We start from the raw sequence: 27,306 nt of genomic DNA on the forward strand, positions 1-27,306 counted from the left end.
TGTAGTTGTGCACTCAAAAATTACCCAACGGTCCGGTCAGATAAAAAATGTACTTGAAATGTTCGTTGACTACCCATGTCAAAGGTACTGCCGCTTTTGTTCAAAACACTGCTGCTCTCATCCGTATTTGTAATTTCGTACTAAAAAATTACCCGAACATCCCGCCAGAGTAAAATATCTACTTGAAATGCTGTTCCTGTTAAAAATTATCTGAATGGTACATATTGGGATAAAATCTCTCACTGAAATAATGAGAGGTGGCTTAATGATATAACCTCAGTAATTTTGCACAAATCGACAGGCGAAATTACCAAAATTTACAGCGGTGTAACTACAAGTTCCCCAGACTTAAAACAACTCATCCCAACACATTTGCCCAGAAATCATTGAAAACCTTGACAATGTGGGTTTCACTCGGCTAATGGAATAACAAGACATTCAGGTTATCACAGTTTTGAGTTCTTGTTCTACTGAAATTCTAAACTTAATATACTTAAAATCTCTTAATAAGCGTTGCTTTCATTGTCATATCACATTCTCTTTAATTTTGCTGTCATCTTTGTACCGATTCTAAACTGCTGTGATGCTGGGACTTTCTCACAGAAACCTGAAAAATGTAATCCATGTCAATGCCTCAAGCAATATGATCTTTAGAGCATCCATACTGGCGGCCAGAGTGATTGACTCGTATCCCGTATCCCGTATGTGATCTTCTGTTCCTTTGATAGGATGACCCTTTAAAAGCCTTCCAAAAGCTAAACAACAACTGTTCCACCAATGATTGCATCAATGAAAAATTATGACAGAACACTTGATCGTAAATGAAGGAATTCCCAATTAACCCATCAATTAAAAAGCAGGTCCAGGTCAGGTGAACAAAGACCTTCTTCCAACAGCACTCATAACCTGATATTTTACTTCATGACAAAATTGAAACTCTGAGGGCAAACATGCCAGCCTGACTACCATCAGTTTCCATCAAGGTGCACAGCTGTTGTGCTACTATTCTTCCTGGAATTCACACCTGTCCAGGAATTAGAAGTCTCCATTAAAGTGGTTATGTACTTAAACCCGCCTGGCCGTGGCCCTCATCACCAAGCTCATAAATGTCCCTCTGGCAACCATAGCTGTTCTTTAGAAACTTAGACACTCTTCACCACTCGCGTCCATAACTGTGAGGCCCTATACCACTGCTGGTCTGTGTTGGGCTTATCCTTCATTGCTAAGCTGGTGAACGCAGTGGTCACTATGCATTTATTTTCTCACACCTGAAAAGCAATTGCATACTCATCGTCTATCAGTCAGGTTTGAGCTCGCTACATGATTGAAACCAAGAGCGTCTAACTGCCCGATATGATGCCTATGTGTAAACACTCATGTAACTGGTCCTCTCAAGGGCCTTCCATCAGACGCAGCATGCTAATTGTCCAGTTTGAACATGCCATGGTGGTAGGTGGAACAGCTGAAATACTTAATTTCTTCCAGAAAAACAGCACACTTCAAGTTAAATTGGCTAATTCCTATCGGAAACGAACACCTTCACCTGTGTCGTACCTCATGATTAGTTTCTGTTGATAATTCCCCATTAACATATGTGTGGCCCCTTTGGCCTACATCACTTTATAGCATTCGCTATGACATATGCAGATGAAACCATACTCCACCTCAAACTAAAGAAAAACATCTGCACAGCAGTACCAATCCACATCTGTGAATGACTGGACTAACAATTTAATCTACCTCAATGGAACAAATACAGCAGTCCAAACTCATTACTTTACCTTGTCTTTTTGACTGGCTTGGTCAAGATGAACTTCAGTTGCCGAACAGAAGCTGCTTGACTGAAGCCTCCTTTTTGCACATCAAACCAGTCACTGAAATCCTTGCCATCCCTTTAAGCCTAGTAAAGAGAAGGGGAGTCGTACCCCTGAACAGCTATGTCACAAAATTGCTCAGGTCCTCCAAGTGGTTGCCTCGTGCTGGGGCTGCTCAGATTAAGACACTTAAGGTTGTAGAAGATTCTGAAACGTGAAGCCATCCTATTGTTGGTTTAAATGCTATGACCACTTTGCTTCCCCACAGCAGACCATTTATTGACTGCTGATCAAAGAAAGTTCACAGTGCAAGAATGTAGTGTGTAGTGCGTACACATTTGTACAAACACGCTCTGATCTAACTCTCCTATGTCATACAGCTCTACAAACTTGTCCGTCATCTACAGCTGCCACCCTTAATCTCATTTTCTTCTGCATGACTACATAAACATGATGTGGAGGCAGATAGCTGCAGCTGCTCTCAATTCTGTGGAACTTGCTTTGTTAGAACCAAAGACTTGAAGCTGACTTGCAGATATTTTATACAGTAATAAATATGTCTGTTCTGGACGTCCTACACGTTGACGTGTTAAACACACCATTTCTCTAATATTTGATGTACAGAACTAAAAACCCTTCATGGGCCAGTCAGATATCCAAGACATTCCCCACCATATGCACACACCCTGCAAGGTACTGTCTGTTTGGCAGCTCTTCCTTTAACATTAAGGTGCTTGCCAACACTTGTCCCTAATGTACTTCTATAAGGCCTGGAGAATTATTGTCTCTTTAGCTGCCTGCCAGTGTCCATGGCTGGTGGAGTCACAAGACATTTCAATCTCTCAAGTTCTTTACCAATTGTTTCCTCCAAAGCCCTTTAAAGCTTCTGAAAAGTATCAGAGTTTAGGAATAAATACATAATTAAATAAACCAATATAATTGTGCAGTCTCGAGGCCTGTAAAGATAAATATGTATGAAAGGAATGGCACTTACGTTTATTTGTAACACCATAAAAATGTGTGGCCAAGACTGAACTTCTGTAGGCTACAATTTATGTATTTAAAAATTTTGTAATGGGCTTTTAACCATTCAGTTACTTTAGAGTGCTGAAAACCCTTGTAGCGCTGCCAGGTCTAAGGCGGCTGTGTAGGAAAGGAGCGAGCAAAATCAGTTTGGACGTATGGCAATCTATCAGTGCCGGAAGGGCTAAACGGACAAGGGAGGGTGTTTCTAACGCCCTGCGGCCCCCAGCCCACTGGATTTTAGAATGATAAAGTAGCTAGCATGTTCGGGGAACATTGTCTGACTGCAGAGTCTAGGCAGGAGGTTCTCAAACTCTCTCTCGGTAAGTCATTGTACCTCGGACTACTTGCCCTCACTGTAACCCCACAATCAAAACACCAGCTTTCTAGAAAGCCCCAAGAGACTACATATTCCCTTCTATGACATTGCTTACAGTCACCTGGAGCGTGTGCTTTATCATTTCTGCCCGGGTGGGAAAATGCCCTCTCAGGCCTGCATCAGGACACTTTTCAGGGCAGATGTTTTGGCTGTTTGTGGACCTGTTTTAGATCTTGTGGTCCACGTTTTACTGTTGTTTTCCCTGATGTTACTACAAACATTGTCTGCAGAAAGCTCAAATGAATGTAGTCTCCCATACAATGTGTCCTTAAAAGTTCAAATCTGCCTGATATGAAGAATGTGGGTTTAGGAAAGTGGGTTTCGGGTTTTGGGGTGGCGGGGGTGCGGACCCTACTCCAGCAGCAACCACAGTTCCTGTCAGGGTAAAGTCCAAACAAACCCAAATGAACCTGTGCTTAACCCTCTTGTAGTTTGGCACAAAGCAGTCCGGCTTAATTTAGAGGCAATGTATAAACTATTTTTGCAGTAGTCCAATCAGTAATAAAGTGAAAACACAAGAAATATCCAACACAGATTCAGAAAAATAAGAGTTAAATGTAATAAAGTATTTGAGACCAAATCGACAAATATTCAATCAGTAGCACCGTAGATATGCAATTTTAAAGCTTTAAGTGAAAGCAATATCTAGAAGCACAAAGCACCAACTATAGTTATATGGCTGCGCAACACCAGGACAAAGTCAAATGTTCAGGTCGACCGTGTTGGAGCAGCGGACGATTATAGGGACCAAGTACCATAAGTCCTGGTGGCGGAGCGTTGCGAGATCCCGCTTTAAGGATGAGTTGTGCAGCGGTGGTTCCGAGGAAGCAACAGGGCTGCAATGGAGCGTCCTGCATTTTCGATTAGGATTGCTGTCTACGAGGGGCTTGTGATGTGAATCCTGCATTAAGAATGCATCGCCCAACGGCAGTTCAGAGGAAACTGCAGGGCTGCGATACGAAGTCCTCGATCAAGGATGCCGTTGACGAGGGGCTTGCAGTGCGAAGGCCTGTGTCGTGCAGCGCAGTTCCGAAGAAGCTGCAGGCTGCGATGCATGGTCCTGTGTCAGGGATGCGCCCCGCAGCAGTTCTGATGCGGCCGTGAGGAGATGTCACGCTGTCTCAGTTCTGCTCATCGGACCACAGCTGGCAGTGCACCTTCAGGACCACTTCCAAGGGTCCAGGTCTCTGGTGGCACCACATGGGGGGGGGCAGAACCTACAGCAGACAGAGTCCATGTGCTGGGTTCAAGGAGGTTGGAGCTTTTTTTGTCCTTGAGGCTCTGATCAGGAGGCCAGCCAACTGGCTCTTGGAGTCACTTTGGTGGTCCTGTGTTCAAGATGCTGATCCAGTTCTTTTCACTTAGGCAACACGGCAACAGAGTAGCAGTACCTTTTGCATAGCAGCACAGCAGTCCTTCTGAGTCTTCCACATGTCCAGAGGTCTACTGAAGAGTTGGGTATTTTAGTATGGCTTCCACTTCCTCAGTGGTAACAGGGCGTTTGTGGGACGACATAAACGTTGGGATGGTGCCAGACTGATTCTAAGCACCCCCTCAGGTTATGTTGGCCTATATTACTGCTAGCTCACACTGCCTCCATAAGTACTCTGAACCCAAGAGGGTAACAAATGCCTCAGAAAATGACAACTCTGACTCCCAAAGGAATCGTGGTAACAGATCTAGAATCTTTTCGCTCAGTCACTCATGCATGCCCAGAGAGATGCACAAGAAATACACAAAGAGGAGTTTCAATATTTATTGAACCATTGTGATTCTTGTATAAAATATATGTGCTGCAATGATTGATAGACAGAAGCAGATGAAAGTGATTAGCAATATGAGAACAGTGAAAAGCATAAACAATTCCACTATTGTGCTAAGGCAGTGTATATATGCTGGCATATAAGTACTGTGCTCATACTATGCACTCCCAAACCTAGATACCTAGGGCAGGTGAGCTGCCAAAACCCCCTACTGGATGATCTAACTCCCTATTACCTGAAGGTAAGTATATGCTGGTCCCTGTCTTGGTCACAAGTTGGACATCCCTCCAAGCAGAGGGCAAATTCCGACAACAGCAACCGCGCAGTGACAGCAGAGTGCTCCTCTGATCTGAACACGGAAATGTGTGTGTATTTATAATGTGAGCAATACACAAAGAACAACACTGGCTACACCTAGTCATGTGACCCAAGATACAGGGTACAAGCACCAAATGGTTAAGACAAGAAAATGCCAACTTTCTAAAAGTGGTATTTTCAGAATTGTCCAACGTTTTAAATACACTACACCCTGCCCTAAGGGCTTCTCAGGCCTACCATAGGGGTGACTTATAAGTAGTAAAAAGGAAGGTTTCAACCTGGCCAAAGGTTTATCTTGCCAGGTTGAAATGGCAGTTTAAACTGCACATACAGGCTGCAATGGCGGGCATGGGACATGTTTAAAGGGCTACTTAAGTGGGTCACAATTCGTGCCGCAGGCCTACTAGTAACATGTAACTTACAGGCCCTGAGTATATGTGGTACCACTTTAGTAGGGCCTTGCAAGTAAATTAAATGTGCCAATTGGGTGTAAGCCAATTTTGCTATGTTTAAAGGAGAGGGCACAAGCACTTTATCAGTGGTACAGTGCGCTGAGTCCAAAAACCATCAAAATAAGCAAAAACAGGAGGCTGGAAGGCAAAAAGCTGAGGGGAAACCACACCAAGGATGTCAGGTCTAACAGTGGACCGCTTTTAGTTTGATGCCCGTGCCTATTTTTGGTCGCAGTCTGAACCTGTATGCGATTACAGAAACTTGGTGGTTCGTTTAGGAGTGTCTGAACATTTCTGTATTCAGGAAATTCTTGACGCAAATTTGGGTTCTCAGAAGGTGTTGGTGGAGGGCGTTCCCTAGTCATGGGAATTGTCTTCCTTTGTAGCTGTCTCGATATATCAACCAAAGTACTGTTATGCATGCATGCTATGTCTTATTATTGGGCTTTGCCGATGTCCAATTTTCTTCATACTTACATCCTGTGCTGTCAGAACAACTACATGGTGCAATGTTCGTTATTTTGTTCTCTATAGTTTTATCATGGCGATATATTGCTTAAAAGAGTTATCTTTATAGGAAACCTTTACACGGGGACTGTGGATGGAAAGCTCTGGAGGATCAGAGATGGACAGGCATCATTCATTACACAGATGGGACAGAATCTTTCAGAATGTGGTAAGTGAAAGGTGGTATTCAGCAATAAAAGAACAGTTGCCTATATTTAGCTTTTTTTGCACATTTTATTTCTATTACAATAAGGGTTATTTTGAGTAAGAGCATTAGAACAGTCATAACGCACTTAGGGCCTCATGTAGGAAGCCAAATACCGGTCGGTAACGGCCGATTTTCGGTAATTATACCGTTACCGACCGGTATTTTGGCTTTTGAGATGTAGGGGGAGAATTTCATGATTCGGTATTTACCGAATCGGTAAAATTACCGAATCGGTAATATTTACCGACTCATTACCTACATTGCATTTACCACTTCATAAATACCGAATCGGTATGATTCGGTATTTATGAAGTGGTAAATGCCAGCCCACCTACATAAGGCCCTTAATATTGTGTTCAGAATCTGCCGCCATACTGATTATTCGTGTGTAGCTCTGAATGTTCTTTCCCTTTCTGTAGTAGTGCTAAAGTGTGATTTAGTTAATTACTCTCGCTTCATAAGTAAAAAATCTAAATCTGTAAGTGTTCAAGGGTCGTGGCGGGGGTTAAAGTACTGAGAAGGGGTCGGGTTTAGATGAACACGTCTTACCAAATGGCCTTTCCAAATTGCTTCTTCTTTACTGAATTTTTTGAAAGTGCTTCAAAATAATGTTTACTGTTTGAGGAGAAATCCTCACATTAAATAAAAAAAATAAACTTCTAAATAACTTCTTAAAAAAGAACAACAGACATAAGCATTGTAGAAAAATCAATCCTCCAGTAAGATCAGACTTAACATATCCCGCTTTGTGGTACTTTAGGAGTTTCAAATGGACGATCCACAACTCAGTTAGAAACATAAGGAGGAAATGTTCTTTAGAAACAAACATGGATATGCAGGTTTAATCACTGCTTTCCCACTTAAATTGGATGCTCATGAATAAATCCCTTTCCCTACTTTTATCTTTTTACTATGAGCATGTACCATAAATCAACTGGGCATTTTTATTTGCATTACTTCGACATATTGGCTGATCCCAATACTGGGCTTTGGCCCCAAATGCTTCGCTGTAGGGTCGATCCAACACTCGATAGGGTTGTTGTCTGGCTTTGAACAATGAATACGTGGAGTGTACCTACCAATTTCATGCTTGAGAGAGTAGAAGAACATTTCATAATCTTAATTTTCCTGCTCACTGGTCTTTAAGCACAATGGACACAACCGGCGTTTGCTTCTTCTCTATTTTAACAATTAACTTCAATTCAGTGTGTCAGAAATTGGACTCATTTTGGTCTTTTTTATTTTTATTGAGTTTAAAAAAATATCCATTTAAAACAATAGAGAACAAACAATGGCATGCATATTTGTATAAGTGTCATCTTGTAGTTCTGTAGGACCCAGCTTATGCGAAGGTATCCCTTGTTCAGATGAAACACTTAATTTGACAGTTATGTGTGCACGAATATGGCGTCTATAGCTCTCCTTCTTACACCCCTTTTTCATGGCCTTGCCAGTCCAGGACCTCTGACAGTCTTTGACTAGCTTCCGCCACCCTTTGTTCGTTCCACTGCAGTAGGTTATTAACCTTTGTGGTCTTCAGGGCTGAGTGTGTTCCTTCCACTAATCAAACCACTTCTCAATACCCATTGGGAGTGATTTTGGTCTGACACAACTTGCTTTTCAATCAGACAGACTTATACTGCATTTAGGCATCATTAATTAGCCGAGCTATTCCCATGTGCAAAGTGTCTAAAGTTACACAAATCAAATGCTGAAAGAGAAAAAGAAGATTTGTAAGGAAAATGTGCTTTGCCATCAACACTTACTAGACCCTAATATCCTTTCAAGAAAGCCAACCAAGATCTGGCAAAATCATGAGTTATTAATCTATTTTTTTAATTTTAGTATACATAACTTGTATATAGAAGACTGCTTGCTGTACAAGGACATAAAATCATATTTACTTGACATTGAAAAACTGATATTAGAATAATCACAAATTTAGATACAAATATAATTAAAACAAAATGCTAAAGAGGAAACAGTAGTTCATGAAAAATGAAAAGTTTTATCATCCTAGAACCTAAGCTTTTTTTTGCAAAGGAGATAGGTTTTCAAGTCATGATAAAAAAAGATTTAGATCTTGAATGTACCCAAGAGAAACTAGAACGAAATTCCAATTCAAGCCTCACTGATTGAGAAAACATGAAGGGAGGTTTACAATTCTTGCATAAATATAAATCTCGGAGATATCTATGTTTGCTGTTTGCTGAATGCATCCCAGTAGATTCTGTGGGAGAAAAGTAAGATTTCTGGAACTTATTTGTGGTGAAACTTAACATTTCTGGAACCCCAGCGTAGTTTTGAGACATCCACCGAAACGCTGAGGGAATTAGTCTGTCGTAATTGCTTCTGTAGTTTTAGGATAGATGGTTTTAACTGCGAGAAACCATTTTGTTAGAAAAAAGTGAAAGTGCTCAGCACTTACACACTAGCCATTTTTATTTTTATTTGTCCTATTTCAAATGGAACTGAGAGTTGACTGTATCATTGTTGGCCTCTGTAATGCAACAGGTGATCCACTTCTGCTTTTAATTTTGTTCTTTTCCAGGGTCTATGGATTTTGAACCACTCTGTGGCCGGCCGCATGGCATACGAATGGATCGAGATGGTTACCTCATTGTGGCAGATTCTTATTTTGGTCTGTACAAAGTCCACCCCAAGACGGGTGAGAAATCCCTCATCCTCAGCAACCAGAAAGGTGAATGACTGAAAATGTCACAGTTATTAGGAGTGGGTATGTGAATATTTGTGTTTCTCTGCTTCATAACCAAATGAACCACAATATTTTAAAAAATTGCAATCTTTATGTCGAAGGCTACACACTACTGGTAATTAGTAGGCATAATTGAGTTTTTCATGTTGGCACTGCTAATAGGAAAATGTTCTAAATCAACCTTTCTTAAGCAAGTACCACTGTTTTCTTAAGTGTTTGCACTGATCTGAAAAAAATTAAATACACATTTGCATTTGGAAACATAGAAATGAAATGCTTTTTTGCAAAGTTGTTACACAGCTGATAAGTGACATGTGGATGCAAGTAAACGCAAACTGTTTTCGCTGCAGGAGATGGTAAGATCTCTTTAGTAGGGATACACAATATGCCCGAGGACTGTAAAACACCACAAATAATGAAATCCCTAAATAAATTGCACATTTGTGACATGCTTCAGTGTTCTTGCGTGGATGCCTGTCCATAGTGAATGTGCCAGTCATGAGCGGAGGCTGAATAATAAATTGTTCCGCACAAGCCCATTTTTTCCAAATAAGTAGCTTTCTGAGTGCTACAGGCAGATGGGATTTAGAAACACCTGTGGTCAGTACTGAAAAACATATACCCCTCTCCTTCCAATTTGCGGCTCCCATATCCATCCAACAGAAAATTATTGCCTTCCTTTTTACCTCTCATGAGGTGCATGCCATGCCATAATCGTGTTCTGTAACCCTAGCTTTTGTTCCAAGTTCATATACTCGGAGTTCAGCCACTACCCCTAGTGACTTCCACCGGATGTGCTTTTCTACAGTCCTCCCACTACCTTCTAAGACCATAAAAACCTTCAGAAATACAAAACCCAGAACAACATTCAGAAAATACAGACTGTTGGAGCAAATAGAAATCCATGTGTTCGAGGCATGTGTGCTGTAGATACACATGCTTTGCATACTCCTACCATCTAGTGTTGGGTCCGGATGTTTGCAAGTTGTTTTTCTTCGAAGAAGTCTTTCCTAGTCACGAGGTAAAGTGACTTCTCCCTTTGGTGATAGTGCTCATGAGCATCAACTTCATTGTTAGATTGTTTTTTTACGCCGTCGGGTTCGGATGTGTATTGCTGCGCTCCGGTTCGAAACCGTTCCCCGGGTTCCTCTCTACATGCAATCCTCTCTACCCTCTACAGTATTGTTTCCGTACGCGTTTTCACTTCTCCGTGTATCATTTCGACATCAGAATCTACCTTCCATCGGAAAGCTTCGTGAACAGCCTTCAAAGCCTAACCACGCCAGGTCAGCTCTCGGGCGATGGATCGGACTCCGTTTAAATTCTGTCATCGGTGCCACGCGAATTATCAGCGCACCAACTCACACGAAGTGTGCAACTTGTGCTTGTCTCCCAAAACCAAAGAAGAAAACTGACGCTTGCAAATCGTTCCAGTCAAAAAAGGCTCTCTGCGACCGTCAGAGTCGATGTCGAGACATGCAGTGTCAGAGACGGCTTTAGCATTCGTGGCGCCTGGTGCAACAATCATTTATGGTTCCCCCACCATGATCTGTTCGTCAGATTCCCTATCACCCAGCAAAAGTGCCACTCCTCTCTGCATGGCCCCTCTCTCACATACTTTTAATTTGTTTTAAAGTGCTGGTAAAGGCTGGCTTCACTAATCCACTCAGCTATGCACACAAAATACAGATCTGTTCTTTGCAGCAGGCATATTAACTCTCTACACTACTTTATGGGGATTAAAAACTATCACTAGACAAAACACCTACCCGATCTCTCTCTCTAGTAGGAACATTAATCACGAGTTATCCTTACATTCTTATTGCTGCCTGAAAGCTGGATGCACAAGTAACTCTGCGACAGGTGTTTTTTTAAATCATAAGTTATTGCAAAACTCAGCATCCCCTTTGAGGTTAGTGCCCCCCTTCCAGGTCAGCACCCAGTGCAGCTGCACCATTCGCACCGCCCTAAAGCCGGCCCTGTGCATCTAAGACACGCCGGACATCTTCGGTGAAGAGTACGGCCAGAAAGACATTGAGGCATCAGTCGCAGAAGAGGAGGAAACCTTCTCCGAACAAGACTCCAACTCAGAGCTCGAGATGGACCTCGATGCCGAAGAACTGCCGCAGGGACAAGGTGACGTGAGTACCGAAGACCCCTTGCCCCCTCAAGCACCGAAAAAACACAAGGCTTCGGCACCACCTCAGCCTTCTGGCCCAGGTTGGCACGGAGACGACGTTTCCAATGCCCCGCCCTCAGGCCTGGCTCCGAAACATCCAGTCAAGCCTTCCGGCTCCGTACCGAATTACCAAAAGTCTTCTTCTGAGCCAAAACCCTCCCTTCCAAGCAGAAGACCGGCTCGGAGCCGAAATCCTCTGTGCCGAAACCCAAGCATCTTTCGGAGCTGAAACCTTCCGCGTCATAAGGTCATCTTCCGTCGGCAGCGAAAACACCAGCACCAAAAGCTGCGGCACTGAAACACAAAGAGCCCCCTTCAGATCCGAAACTAGACACTATTCCGTTAACACTAGATCCAAAGCAGAAGAGGCTACACATTAACCCAGAGACTGGTCATATTTACACAAAACCACCTAAAAAACGCAAGCTTCAAGATGAGTACATTTCTGACAAGATCCCCTTGAAGAAAAAATCTGTAGCTACAAGTCCTTTCCATCTTCCATCACCTCCATCAAGAGCTCCATCAGTGCCCAGTTTGAGGACTCTTCACTGGCTTCCTGTTAAGAAGCGAGGCCGCTTCAAAATCCTCCGTCTCGCTCACAAGAACATGTATGGAACCGGGCCAAGCTATTTTGCCAAGAAACTTTGCTGGTATCAGCCAAGTAGGTAATTCAGCTCTAGTACTAAATGTCTCCTCACCCCTCGAAGAATTTGCACCTCAAGGAACGTCAGTCGATCCTTCTCCTTTCTCGCACCAGCTTTTTGGAACAAGCTTCAGCCTCATCTTCTTTCCACCTCTGATCATAAGCTCTTCCGTTTGGAACTAAAAACTTGGCTATTTAACCATCTATAATGCCTTCATATTTGATCGTCAGTCCTCACGGAGTTTTCGCCAGCGCCATGAGACCTTTTGGTGATATGTGCGCTTAATAAGTTCCTCTGACTTGACTTGACTCATTCAGCAACTCTTTCTCCACCTCAGAATCCTTTGCATATTCTACCTCAGGATTCCGAACAATCACACCATGACTATGATGATGAAGATGATGGGGGATGAATATCCCTATAGATCCATGGACAGATTACACAATGGATCCCCAGGTGATACTGATCCAGACCTTTACCCAGCCAAACCATCTCCTCCAGACGACAATGCATCACACCAAGAACTCCTTGCCAGGGCTGCAAATTACCATGGGGTTGAACAGCACAAAGAATCACTTGAAGATTTTTTGTTTGAGACTTTAGCTTCTACACACAGGTCATCACAGACACTTCCCAAGCTTAAAAGCATGATGCGATTTTCAAAGACCCGGTCAGAGCACGCATCCTGACTCCTAGGGTGGACAAGAAGTAGAAGGCCTCTCCTACAGATCCTATATTTATAAAGGCACAATTACCATTAGATTCTCTAGGAGTATCTAATGCCCATAAGCGGGCGAATTCTCAAACATCCGCCAGATAAAGACTCAAAATGAATTGATGCTTCTGGCAAGCGCATAGCTGCTCAAGTGGCAAATCAATGGCGCATTGCAAATACGCAGGGCCTCTTAGCCAGGTATGACAGGACACACTGGGACGAAATGGAGCAATTGCTCCAATATCTCCCAGAGGAGCATAAGGCTAAGGCACAAGACTTAGTAAATGAGGGTAAGCTCCTTTCCTCTATACGCTGTGCTCTAGATGCTGCAGACACTGCAGCTAGAGAGATTAACACCAGCATTCTGATCAGGAGACATGATTGGTTAAGGATTTCAGGTTTTAAACCTGAAGTCCAACAATCAATTCTTAACACACCCTTTCATAAGGAACACCTATTTGGTCCTAATGTCGACCATGCGTTAGAGAAAATGAAGGAGGACACAGAGGTAGCTAAATCTATGGGAGCACTCCAGACTACCTCCAGCAGAGGCTCCTTTTGTCGCTCATTTAACAGAGGAAGGTCAAAAACACCATCAACAGATCAAAATACCTCCACTTACAAAGGTAACAACCAGTCCTCTCCCTCCAGAGGGTTTTTTCGGGGAGGTTTTAGAGGCAACAACTTCAAGGTTAGGGGTAAGGGCAACACACCCCGTAACTCCCCTTCGCCCAACAAACAGTGACTTGCCCATGCTGCTCCCCTGTCAGGGGAAGACTTCCACAATTTTTCCTCGTTTGGCACTCTATAACAGACAAATGGGTGCTTGGAATTATCCAACATGGTTATTGCCTGGAGCTTACCAGCAATCCCCCAAACATTTCACCTCGGTCTCACAAATTGTCTCCAGAACACATACACTTGCTGAAACAAGAGGTTCAGTCCCTCTTACTGAAAGGGGTAATAGAACTGGTTCCAATACAGTACCAGGGCTCAGGGGTTTACTCTCTGTACTTTCTCATCCCCAAAAAGGACGGTTCCCTAAGACCTATTCTGGATCTCAGAGAGCTAAACAGTTATATACTGACCGAGCACTTTCACATGGTGACACTTCAACAGGTGCTCCCACTTTTACAAAGAGCAGGCTTTATGTCTACCCTAGATTTTAAAGGATGTGTATTTTCACGTTCCAATTTATCCGGCTCATCGCAAATGTCTCAGATTTGTGGTGGTGGGCAAGCATTACCAATTCAAGGTGCTTCCCTTCGGAGTGACTACAGCGCCCAGAGTTTTTACCAAATGTCTGGTGGCAGTTGCTGCTCATCTCAGAAGACCACCAATTCACGTCTTTCCCTGTCTAGATGACTGGCTTATCAAAGCCAGCACTCACAAGAACTGTCTACAACACACACAGATCACAATAGATCCACCTCATCAACTGGGGTTCACCATCAACGCTAAAAAATCTCACCTGCATCCCTCACAGATGCAGTCTTACTTAGGAGCCAGTCTAGACACAGTCAAAACTCTAGCTCATCCCAATGTAGCCAGAATTCGCAAAATTCAGGCTAGAATTCTTCAGTTTCAACCAAACCAAGCTTTACCAGCCAGAGTGTTCATGCAACTGCTAGGAATGATGGCGTCTTGCATCGCAATTGTACCCCATGCAAGGCATGACATGCGCCCCCCACAAGAGTGCTTCGCACGTCATTGGAATCAGTCACAGGGTCAATTAACTGATCTAGTGTTCGTAGACAGCTGTACCCATCGCTCTCTGCTGTGGTGGAACCCACAAAACCTATCAACAGGCCGGCCTTTCATCGACCCTATTCCACAGATCGTGCTCACAGCAGACACATCTCTAACAGGTTGGGGGGCTCATCTCAAGGGTTACACAATACTGTGGAGCAACAAGCACAAAACCCTCTACATCAACTATCTAGAGCCTTTAGAAGTTTTCTGGCACTCAGTCTTTCAAACTCACCTAATCACCTACACTGTCTTAGTCCGAACAGACAACATGACAGCGATTTACTACTATGTGAACAAGCAGGAGGGAGACACACTCTCTCCAGCTGTCAACACTTGCTCAAGCCATTTGGAAATGGGCAGAACATCTCCCAGGAGTAAACAATCAAATTGTCGACCTCTTCAGCAGAAGGAGACAGCAAATTCACAAGTGAGAACTTCTTCCCCAAGTTCTCCTTCCCTATTTTCAACAATGGGATTTTCCACAAATAGACCTGTTCGCCACAGTCGAAAATGCAAAATGCCCAAGCTTCGGCTCCAGGTTCCCACACCTGCTCTCGAAGGGCAATACCCTATGGATGAACTGGTCAGGGATATTTGCCTACGCTTTTCTGCCTCTCCCGCTCATTCTGTGTTGTTCGGAAACTCAGGCAAACATCCCTCACGCCAATTCTAGTAGCTCCCTCATGGGTCCGTCAACCATGGTGCACCACCCTGTTGGAGCTGTCAATAGTTCCACATCAAAAGCTATTCCTGCCCTCCAGTCTCCTCACACAGAAACATGGAGAAATCAGACATCCAAATCCCAAGGAACTAAATCTAGCGATCTGGCTTCTGAAGTCCTAGAGTTTGGTTATTTAAATTTACCACCAGATTGTATGAATATTCTAAAAAGCAAGAAGGACTACCTCTAGAGCTTGCTATGCAGCAAAATGGAAAAGATTTGCTTTATACTGCAATAACAACAAAATCAATCCTTTTGATGCTTCCATACAAAACATTACCTATTACCTGCTACATTTAACAAGACTAGCGTATACGTCGATTCGTTTGCACCTTGCAGCAGTAGCTGCCTAGTTGCAAAATAGGCAACATCCATCGCCATTTAGAGTTCCAGTAATAAAAGCTTTCATGGAAGGCTTAAAAAGAGTAATACCACCACGGATTCCTCCTGCCCCAGTGTGGAATCTCAACATTGTTCTCACAAGGCTCATGGGTCCACTCTTTGAACCATTGTTCAAGTGCCCTATGCAATTCCTCTCATGGAACGTTGCTTTCCTCATTGCCATCACATCACTGAGGAGAGTTAGTGAGTTGCAGGCATTAACTTTAGAAGAACCCTTCTTTCAGCTATACAAAGACAGGATAGTTCTCCGCACCAACCCTAAATTCCTTCCCAAAGTTGGTGCTGTCTTTCACATAAACCAATCGATTGAGTTACCAGTTTTTTTTCCTCAACCTGTTTCTGTATCAGAACGCGCTCTTCACACGCTTGACGTTAAAAGAGCTCTACTGTACTACATAGACAGGACAAAAGACTTTCGCAAAACAAAACAACTGTTTGTTGTATTTGCTCCACCTCACAAAGGCAATCCTATCTCTAAATCTGGTATTTGCCAGATGGATTATTAAATGCATTCAAAAATGCTATGCTAAAGCTAAAAGAACTTTAACTATTTCTCCTAGAGCGCATTTCACTCGTGCAATAGGGGCTTCTGTGCCTTTTTAGGTAACATTCCGCTGACATATGTAAGGCAGCTACATGGTCTACACCACTCACGTTTACCAAACATTATTGCATAGATGTGTTAGCATGTCAACAAGCTAATGTAGGCCAAGCAGTACTTAAAACACTGTTCCAAACAAGTGCAACACCTACATGTTAGCCACCGCTTTGGGAGTATACTGCTTTATAGTCTATGCAAAGCATGTGTATCTACAGCACACATGCCTCGAATGGATAATGTTATTTACCCAGTAAGCATCTGTTCTCGGCATGTAGAGCTGTAGATTCACATGCGCCCACCCGCCTCCCCAGGTACCTATAGTTGTTGCAGTTCTTCATTACACATTTATAGGCATGGACATCTATATACTACACTTTCTTACTCCATTCTCACCCTCGTGCGGGAAAACAATCTAACAATGGAGTCAATGCCCATACGCACTATCACCAAAAGCAGGAGTCGCCTTACAGCTTGCAAACATCCGGACCCAACACTAGATGGAAGGAGTATGCAAAGCATGTGAATCTACAGCTCTACATGCCAAGAACAGATGCTTAGTGGGTAAGTAACATTATCCAAATCAAGGGTGTAAATAGGACAAGATATTTGGAGTGTGCATCATGGTGTACTTGATGTGCAGCAGATTGCCGTAAATGTTTTCTACAAAGCAGAGAGCTTTCACAGAAATAGACGGTGAAATACACCACCATTTTACTTACCTATGCACACCTAGAGCAGCTCTGTGGCATTTTCTTACTGCAGGATACGTTTATTTGAGTGATTGCATGCATGCATGTCAGAAGAGGAGAAAAGAGGGAACAATGGGGTATTCCCCAGGCCCGTGCCATTTTAAGGACTGACCTTGTGCTGTAAAGTGTATTCATAGAAGTTATAGCAAATCTCCTCTGTTCCTTAGGCAGTTAGCCTGGCTATCCCATTTCATTTTCATGGGGATTTTTTAATCGCAGAAACAGGTGCGTGTGCTGTTTCACTTATTTTTCATCTGGGCTCCACAACATTGTCTGGCATGTCTGATTAGATGGGTTGTATAGAATAAACTAACTTTAACCATACACTATTAGGCTTTATCAAGCTACTAAGGACGTATGTAGCATCACAGATGAAAGTGCTTCATATAGTAGAGTTAAAGTATCCTCTTTAGTACTTTGCACACAATCTGCTCTCTAAGAAACAAAAAACAAAGTATTACTTAAAGATAAACTGTGAATCACCCCTTGCATTAGCCTGCAAGTGACGGAGAGGAGAAAGGAAGGTGGATTTATATAAACCTATGGAGCATTGTGATGTCAGAGGATTTTGAAAGCCAATAGATAGCACTGTGATGTGAGAAGGGTATTTATTTCCAAAAAGGTGTTTCTGAAGTCACAATGCACCAAAATAAGTTTTAGTTGACTGTAAAAAAAGAATACAATATTTCCAATGGAACAGTTATATGTGTTTTTAAGCTAAACATAACCCATAAAACATAAGCAAGATCTCAGCCTAGTGGTGCACAGCCATAGGTAAATGATAAAGTGAAAGAACATGTTCAGCTCTGCAGCATGCTTCACCATGCTATAGTCCAGGAAGAACTAATGGCAGTCAGTGAGCAAATTCTCCTTGACAAAATCCGCTCCTTGCTATACTGTACGCAGACAAAACATTACACATAGAATGAACTGATTTTGAATGTATTTTAAAGGCTTAAGCTTTTGGTATTCGCCACTGTGTTGGTGTGGTGCCACATGAGGTATGTGTCTCATTTTACAGAATGAAAATGGTGGTTTGGGGGATAGTGTGAATCCTACCAGCAGTGTGATAAGAATGGATATATTCTTTTGGTTTAGTGAACCCCTGAGGATTGATTATGTAAGACTGCATGGTCCAGCCTATTTGCTGGCTCATCAGAATGTGCTTGTGTGTACAGGCGTGGACGGCATCCCTTTCAAGTTTTTAAACGGACTGGAGCTATTAAGGAACGGCACCATCTACTTCACAGACTCCAGTAGCAAATGGGGACGGCGTCACCACAGATATGAGGTAAGCCGCTTCTGCACGTGCACACGTACAACATGCACCTTTCCAGTGACGACTCCTGATCTGTGTGCCCAGTGCTTGACATGGAAATAGAAAGTGCAGGTACTCACTATCCAGAGGACCTGTTTGCTACTGAGACTAAGACAACGGAGGTTACATGACCTTCGTGGGATGTAGTAATCCAACCCTAACATAGCTAATTTTGTAAAAAATCACATTCTAAAAATGACTTTGATTACTTTTTAGCAATCAAATCATTATGTGCAAATTTGTTAACAGTTTTGGGACTGCCAGATTGGATAGGTATTCTTATTAGGCAACTAGTAAAACCAGGTTTTTGTTTCATACTGGTATTTAGAAATGTTCTATTTCATTTACATATGCACTTACTACCCATGACAAGACATTGAAGTGCTTTGCAGCGAGAAGTGTTCCACTCCGGAACCCAAGATTAGAGGTAATATTTAGTAGATTAGTAATAGGTGTTCAATTTCTCTTTCTTCTTCGCTCAATAGTTATGTTAGGTTTGTGCTCTTGATTTCTTTTGTGTTTAGTAGTTTAGAGTAGGGATAGAATAATGGGACTGGATTTGAATAGGGGAAGTAGTAAGTTGGTTTTGTAAGTAGTGATCATGTGTGCCTATTAGTTGGGTGGCAAGGCTAGAAAAGGATGGTGAAGTTGGAAAGGGATGCTTGGGATTTCGTAGTAGTGAGAAAGGTAGGGGATGAATGGGACAAAGGTTGAAGGGAGTACTTTTTTTCTACATCTACAACAAAACTGAAATTCACTTATACATACATATATACACAGGCTACTTGGTGAAACTTTAGTGGCTGGAGTAAACCCCTTTATATAAATATCCATATGTTCACAGAAGCAGCAATATTTACATGGTATGATGAGCAAATTTATCTTCTGAAGTATGCAATTTTTTTCAAGTAAAATAATTACCTCATACATTCATAAATGCACATGACATTTCTTAAAGTTTTAGCAGCAGATATAAACTTATCTATCCATGCACCTATATATACATAGCATTAGCAATTATGGCATAGCCCGATATTTACCCATGTATCTTGTGGTAACCTAATACACATTGTTTCCCTTATATAAATGTAGCTGCTTATAATTCAATGACGCATGTATAACGACAATCTCATCTCCATATCATGAGAAACGTAGTTTGTCATGTCTGAGCATACTGTTGTGTTTTGAATATAGTTGGCATGTGGTGAATAGCTAGCTCTTGACTAATCTACTGAAGCCAAGATGGTTGTCAGTGTATCTTATGTTTGTGGGTAACAAACTCCATAGTTTGGCTGCTTGAACAGAGAAAGCTGTTCCACCCAAATATGTTTTTCTTGTCTGTAGGAATTTTGAGGCAGGGAGCCATTCTCGAGAGTAGTATGTATTTGGTGATTTTCTTCCTGATGACGAGTGGTCATTTGCCATGTATTGCTTTGTGCGTGATACAAAGCAGCTTGAAGGTGGATCTTCTGACAACCAGTGAAGGGCCCACTAGGCAGGGGAGATGTTTGCTTTTATGTGTAGGAGGAGTCTAGTGACAATGTTCTGAATTCTCTGTAACTTTCTCATAGGTAACAAAGGTGAGCTGTGATACTGACCATTATCGTAATCCAGTTTTGATAGTACAAGAGAGATGGTAGCTTGAACCTTGTGGCGGAATCCCAGGTGTGTGAAGATGCGTTGCAGTGTTTTCATTGTGTGAAAGCTTGATTTGGCAACCTTTTCCACTTGTGCATTCATTGGAAGCTTGGTGGCCCTAGATTATCAGGCAAGGTGGCTGTTCGGGCTGGAGTGTTTCCATTGGAGCAGGGTCAAGACTGTTTTGCAAATGGCTGGGTCCAAGCGGAGGTGGCATGTTGTCCATACATTTTTGTATTCTTCAGTGGGTCGCCCTTAGTGGGACGAGTATGCCCAGATGTGAGTCCCGTGCACACAGTGCCACTGGAACCAAGCTTTACTTGGCTGATGAGCTCTAATAAGAGTAAAATTGGTCCTGGGTTGCTTGTGTTCTGGTTCAGGCATGACATGGCCTGGCAGTTCATGCTGGACTGTTCCCATTGTACCAGGGTCAAGACTGATTTGCAGGTGGCTGGGTCCAAGCTGAGTGGGCATGGTGTGCAAAATTAGATTGGGATGTGGCCCAAGTAATTACCATTGGCTGAGATAAATTCAAGCATTCCACCCATCACTTTTTGTATACTTCAGGTACAGAGAGGGTCATAGGCTTTTGTCGCCCCAGATGAGTATTTTGGTTTGAGAGACATTCAGTTTGAGGTGACTTCGTGTCATCCATTGGTCAAGGCCCACAGGCAACTGAAGATTTTTGATATTTTAAAATTGCAGAAATATCTGTGTAGTTATAGCAGGCGAAGTCAAAACCATTGGTCAGATCTGGTAATGTTTTCATGTAAATGTTAATGTTAAAAAGCATGGGGGAGCTTTGAAGGACTACTTTAATGCAGTTTGGTTTAGAAGAGAATAATATCTGTTTGATTGTGTATGTACAGTGTGATCCAAGTGAGAGCCGAACCCACTGTTCTGGCTTCCTCAAGTCTTTGCATTAGCATTTCATGATCCATTGTATTAAAGCTACCGAAAGGTACAAGAGACGTGCAGCAAACTAGTTCTGGTCAGCTGTATTTTTAAAGTCATCCCAGATAGAGATTAGGGCCGATTCCGTGGCTCTTTTTGGATGTAAATCAGTTTGGAAGTCGGAAAATATGATATTTTTTCAATGACTTGACATCTGGGAGAATGCTGCTCTTTCTAGAAGTTTGCCCAGGAATGGTCCGTTTGCTGTGGGTCCATGATTGTCATGGTCTTGACTGTCCATGTTTTTTGTTTTTTAATAAATGGCATATGTATGCCTTTTTTTGGTCATCTGAGAAAACTCCTGTCGTTAAGGTTCTGATTGAGATTGCTGCTGAAATTGATGGTAAAGACTCAACCAACGTTCTTCACGAACATTCTACTAAGTTTGGCTCAAAAGTGTGAAAAATATTTGAGCCATTTGCTCATTATAAAGCAGTCTAAAAGGGTTTGTATTTCTGTTCCAAAATTCTGCAAATGATGGTTTGACAACTCACATGCTAACTTGGCAGGAACATAATATCCAATGTGTAATATGTCTTCTTTCTATTTGGTCAAATTGGACCAAACGCTTATTAGTATTTGGCTTTATAAACCCTTTATAGGTGTGAAGGGGGAGAAGTTGACTGATTTTTTTAGGTCTCGCCTAGCAACGCAGCGCATGCGCTGCACACCTTGGTGAGATCTATTGTCGTCGACTTGGTTGCCGAAGGGGGACAGGAGATGTGCACTTGCCCAGACAGCCGATATGCACGCTCACGCCGTCTCTTCTCTGGCGATGTCAGCTTGTGGCCGGACAGCAGATGTGCACACACACGGTGTCTTGCGCGCCTTCACTTTCGTGCACTCAATCAATGCCCCCGTTGCACTCGTGACAGCTCCGTGGGCTGAATATTTTATAGTACCGGGAAAAACATGTGCTTTCTTGACAGATATACAGGGGAGTTCCTGTAGGACCAACCCTTTCTCACTGCAGGCTCACTGCGTGAAAGCAGGAAGCGAGGCGCAGGGACATGGTCGGTAAACAGAGCGGCGCTCCCGCCTCAGATAGGCGCAGCTTAGCGTACTCGGACTCGGACATCCCCTCCAGCAGCAACGGGACCCACCGGCCCGCCGGCAGCACGCGGGCCTAGGGCCCTACACGGCGGTGGTCCGGCCGGTGTATGCAACAGGTGTGCCCCCACAGCAGGGCGCCTCAGGGTTCTCTTCCATCAAGGCACAGACGGGACCTCGGTGGACTCCCGGGCCCAGTCTTCCTTCAACATCCCCAACAGCAGCAGCGGGGGTGGCAGCTGCGGCTCTCCGGTCTCGGGCAGCCGCACCCCCGAGGAGGGGGGCAGGGACCAAACCGCTCCTGGCCACAGAGGGCCCCGGCTGCTCATCGGATCGCTGCCTTCGCACCTTTCGCCTCACCTGTTCGGAGGTACGTGTGTCTTTGTATTGTGTTGTGTGCATAGCGCCTAGACCCTGGCCTGTACAGTCAAGCATGTTATCTCTAGGGGTTACTTCCCTCGTTTCTGGCCTGCATTGGGTAGCTAGAGGGAGTATGTTAAGGCTGTAGAATGTACGAGCACTTGGGGTCTCACACCTCCTAAAGATGTTCCTTTTGAAGGAGTTATCGTTAATTAAGTGGGTGGATATGCCTTGACCGGCCGGCCACAGTGTATTATATTCGGTTGGTCGAAAAAGAGGTACCTGGCCTTGGAGTGCCTGTATTTCAGACTCGCTATCATAAAAACAAACCTTGTTTTATGCACCGATTCCTTCTAAATTCGGCGTTGCATGTATAATTTATTTTTGTTTATATATAAGTGAAAATTTGACGAGTCACATAGTTTCTGCTGTACCCATTTCCGGCAAATACTTGTTTAGGACATGAACCTTTGTGAGGGGTTGCGGCTAAAAAGGAATGATCCGTTCTGTTGGTTAACTAAAGAAAAGTGAAACCCTTTAGCACCAAAAAGAGTTTAAATATGCAACTGGGGTCAAAAGTGTGTTCATCCATAGCTTTTAAGCAGGTGTGGAAAGTGCTTGTAATATGCGAACAGGATTTATTAAAACTATTTGTAACTGGATACTGAACCGAAGGTTTCTTGGAGAAACAGAGCTGGCATACAGCTGGCATACATGGGACGCAGGGATCTTTCTGCTTCCCTTTCCAAGCGACTTGGTTCAAGAGAGACAGGGGCAAGCGATTTGTCCAAGATGAGATCTGAAATAAGAATAACGCTGAACAATTTCTTTATTGCACCCCCCCAAGAGGCATTTTCGCCCTGCTGTCAAGTAACATGCTGCTGCGAGGCTCATCAATCCTTAGTTTATCAGCCTGGGAAGGATGATAAACATGGTAGGCAGTTCCAGGTTACACACAAAACAGTGGGAGTGAACTAATTTAACTGCTGTCATTATGTCCAATGGCGGGGCTAGACTTTTAATTCCACGTTACCGGACTTGGAACACACCCTCTGTCCCGCATTGATCTTGTCCGAGTGGTTCAGGGAGTATACTTTTGCCATAATGACTAATGGTCATCCCCAGACAGCACATGCTAGCCTGGACTCTTGGACCCACGTGCGGGAACCAACAGCACTGTCACGCGCCTCCCCAAGACACGTCATGCGATCACGGTAATGAAACACAAAGTACTTCTGAAACTAAGCCCTGAACAATCTCTCCCAACCTTATGTGACCAACAAGCATACGCGAATGGTGGCAGTTAAAAACAGCACAAAGCGCTCCCCAGATCGAGAATGCCCGACCGTTTTATTTTAATATAGTAGTGGGTGTAACACTAACGGTCTGAATATCAGTAGGAGCAACTGAGGTTTTTTTTTTATCGCCGTATTCAATTTCAAGCCTTTCACACCGTAAATGCATATTTCTGCAACATATGGCTGACGTTTCAGGGCACGCACTTTCACTCCCGACTGATGTTTGAGGACCCACACTCAAACCGCGCTCCTTTCTGAGTACACTCAAACGAAGCCGGTACAGAGGACACCCTGTCTTACTGGACCCCTACTGAGGACGGGGCATACACGCCGGGGTCCCTTCGGAGGAAGGATGGGACTTCCCTGCCTCCACCTGCAGCAGGGCGCAAGCACCAGAACTGTCCCTTTTTGGGGAATATATTTGTGGACATCGCCTTTCATCTGAAAGAGCAAACAAGCATTTGCAATGCAATAGGTCTCGCATTTACGCAAGCTTGAGCTATTAACATTGAAAATAACAAAGCCTTTTATTTTTGTTTTCATTTTTAAAACATAAATAAAAGGCATTGTTATTTATAATGCCAATAGCTTAAACTCGTGTAAATGCGAGACCTATTGCATTGCAAATGCTTGTTTTCATTAGCCAGTGTTACACAGAAGCTTAGTCTTCCTGGGCTGCTGCTGCTGTTGTTATAGGTGCTATGAGTTTTAATGTATCTGAAATGAACCAACCCAAACCAGGCTGGGCTCCCTGCGTGTTATAAACAAGGCACAGTATCCAAGGATCACCCTCGCGAGGGAACCTCAATCAATCAATCAATCACGGCATTTGTAAAGCGCGCTACTCACCCGGGAGAGTCTCAAGGCGCTGGGGGAGAGGGGTGTGTTACTGCTCGAACAGCCAGGTCTTGAGCTGCTTCCTGAAGGTGAGATGGTCTTGGGCTCGCCGCAGGTGGGTGGGGAGGGAGTTCCAAGTCTTGGCTGCCAGGTAGGAGAAGGATCTTCCTCCGGCGGTGGCTCTGCGGATGCGTGGTACGGTGGCGAGGGCGTGGCTGGTCGATCGTAGCTGGCGGGTGGGTGTGTAGAAGGTCATGCGGTCGTTGAGGTACTTGGGGCCCAAGTCGTGGAGAGCCTTGTGTGCGTGGGTGAGGAGTCTGAATGTGATTCTCTTGCTGACGGGGAGCCAGTGCAGGTCTCTCAGGTGTCCGGTGATGTGGCTTTGTCGGGGGATGTCCAGGATGAGTCGTGCGGAGGCGTTCTGGATGCGTTGGAGTCTTTTTTGAAGTTTGGCTGTGGTTCCGGCGTAGAGGGTGTTTCCGTAGTCCAGTCGGCTGGTGACGAGAGCCTGGGTCACGGTCTTCCTGGTTTCTGTGGGGATCCATATGAAGATCTTGCGGAGCATGCGCAGGGTGTTGAAGCATGATGAGGAAACGGCGTTGACTTGTCTAGTCATCGAGAGGGAGGAGTCCAGGATGAAACCCGGGTTGCGTGCGTGGTCCGTTGGCTTGGGAGCGGTGCCCAGGGCAGGGGGCCACCAGGAGTCGTCCCAGGCGGAGGGTGATGATCCCAGGATGAGGACTTCCGTCTTGTCTGAGTTCAGTTTCAGGCGGCTGTTCTTCATCCAGTCGGCGACGTCTTTCATCCCTTAGTGTAGGCTGGCTCTGGCGGTGGCGGGGTCGTTGGAGAGGGAGAGGATAAGTTGGGTGTCGTCGGCGTAGGAGATGATGTTGAGGTTGTGTTGGCGTGCGATGGCTGCGAGGGGGCTCATGTAGACGTTGAAGAGGGTTGGGCTGAGTGAGGATCCCTGTGGTACGCCGCAGATGACTTCGGTGGCCTCCGATCTGAACGGGGGGAGGCGGACTCTCTGGGTTTTTCCGGCGAGGAACGAGATGATCCACTCCAGTGCTTTCTCTTGGATTCCGATGTTGCTGAGGCGCTGCACTAGGGTGCGGTGGCAGACAGTGTCGAACGCCGCAGAGAGGTCCAGGAGGATGAGGGCCGCTGTTTCCCCGTTGTCAATCAGGGCTCTGATGTCGTCGGTGGCTGCGATCAGGGCTGTCTCGGTGCTGTGGTTGGCCTGAAACCCGGACTGCGAGGGGTCGAGGGAACCGTTCGTCTCGAGGAAGGCGGCAAGCTGTCTGTTGACGGTCTTCTCGATGACTTTGGCAGGAAAAGGAAGGAGCGAGATGTGGCGGTAGTTCTTGAGGTCGGTGGGGTCCGCCGTTGGTTTCTTCAGGAGGGCGGTAAGCTCGGCGTGCTTCCAGCTCTCCGGGAAGGTGGCGGTGTGGAAGGAGGTGTTGATGATGTCCCGGAGATGGGGTGCGATGATGGCGTCTGCTTTGTTGAAGACGTGGTGTGGGCAGGGGTCGGTTGGTGATCCGGAGTGGATGGAGTTCATCGTGCGGGTGGTGTCTTCGGTGCTGACCGGGGTCCAGTTGCAGAGGGTGGCGGGCGTTGGTTCGGTGGTAGGGTGCGTGGTCTGTGCGTCGAAGCTGTTGTGTATGTCGGCGATCTTGCGGTGGAAGAACGAGGCGAGTGAGTTGCAGAGGTCTTGCGAGGGAGTGATGTCGTTGTTTCCGGCGCTAGGGTTGGAGAACTCTTTGACGATGCTGAAGAGTTCCTTGCTGTCGTGGGTGTTGTTGTCCAGTCGTTCTTTGAGTGCCGTCTTCTTTGTGGCGTGGATCAGCTGATGGTGTTTGCGGGTGGCGCGCTTGAGGGCGGTCCTGTTGTCTGTGGTCTGGTTGAGCCGCCAGGCTTTCTCGAGGGTGCGGCAGTTCTTCTTGGAGTTCTTGAGTTCGTCGGTGAACCAAGGGGTTTTCTTGCTGCCGGGTTTGCTGGGAGGGTTCTTTAGTGGTGCGAGGTCATCGGCGCAGGCGGTCAGCCACTTGGTGAGGTTGCTGGCTGCTTCGTTGGGGTCCGTGGTGCTGGTGGGAGTGTTCTGGCTGAGGGAGGCGGTGAGCTGCTCGGCGGTGATCTTGCTCCAGCTCCGGCGGGGAACCTGTTGTGGGTGGTGATGGGTCGTAGTTCTTCTGAAGCTGAAGTGGACGCAGCTGTGGTCGGTCCAGTGGAGTCCGGTGGAGTGGCTGAAGGAGATGTGCTTGCTGGATGACAAGACGGGGTCAAGCGTGTGGCCGGCGTAGTGGGTGGGGGTGTTCACCAATTGCTTGAGTCCGAGGTTGGCGAGGTTGTCCAGCAGGGTGGTGGTGTTTCTGTCATTGTTGTTCTCCAGGTGGAAGTTGAGGTCCCCTAGGAGGATGTAGTCGACGGAGGGAAGGGCGTGCGGGCTGATGAAGTCTGCGATGTCTTCACTGAATTGTGTGCGTGGTCCCGGGGGTCTGTAGATGAGGGTGCCTCGGAGAGTGGTCTTGGGGTCGGTGTGTATCTGGAAGAGGAGGTGCTCGGCGGCGGTGAAGGTTTCGTCGGAGTTGGTCGAGATGCGGATGGTGTTCTTGTGAACGATGGCGATGCCTCCTCCCGTCTGGTTGACGCCTCAGCCATGATGCCTTAGACATGCCAGACAGGAAGTATCACCTTAAAATATGACAACCCGTCTGCAGGAGCTAGGAATGTGTGTTTAGGGATGTATACGAACAACCTGTGTCTGCATAATGAATTAACAAAAATGCAGAGGGTTTGTCGCACAAGAAGGTGCAGTGGAATATGGAAAGCATTTTTTTTAGTACTAAAATAAATGCATTCAAATTGATGTAATTTTAAGTGGTCAACTATCAGGATATTACTGATA

General features: G+C 44.8%; 1 protein-coding gene across 1 annotated transcript in view; it reads left to right on the top strand.

Annotated features, from left to right (window-relative positions):
• Positions 1 to 27,306, top strand: part of LOC146855584 (adipocyte plasma membrane-associated protein-like) — a 104,755-nt gene that overhangs the window by 47,735 nt on the left and 29,714 nt on the right. The window contains exons 4-6 of the mRNA XM_085653415.1: positions 6,327 to 6,425; positions 9,016 to 9,165; positions 18,122 to 18,234. Coding sequence (XP_085509541.1) covers positions 6,327 to 6,425; positions 9,016 to 9,165; positions 18,122 to 18,234 — 362 coding nt within the window. The remainder of the gene's footprint in view (positions 1 to 6,326; positions 6,426 to 9,015; positions 9,166 to 18,121; positions 18,235 to 27,306) is intronic.

This window comes from Triturus cristatus, chromosome 4_1 (genome assembly GCF_964204655.1).
Source record: "Triturus cristatus chromosome 4_1, aTriCri1.1, whole genome shotgun sequence".
NCBI lineage: Eukaryota > Metazoa > Chordata > Amphibia > Caudata > Salamandridae > Triturus > Triturus cristatus.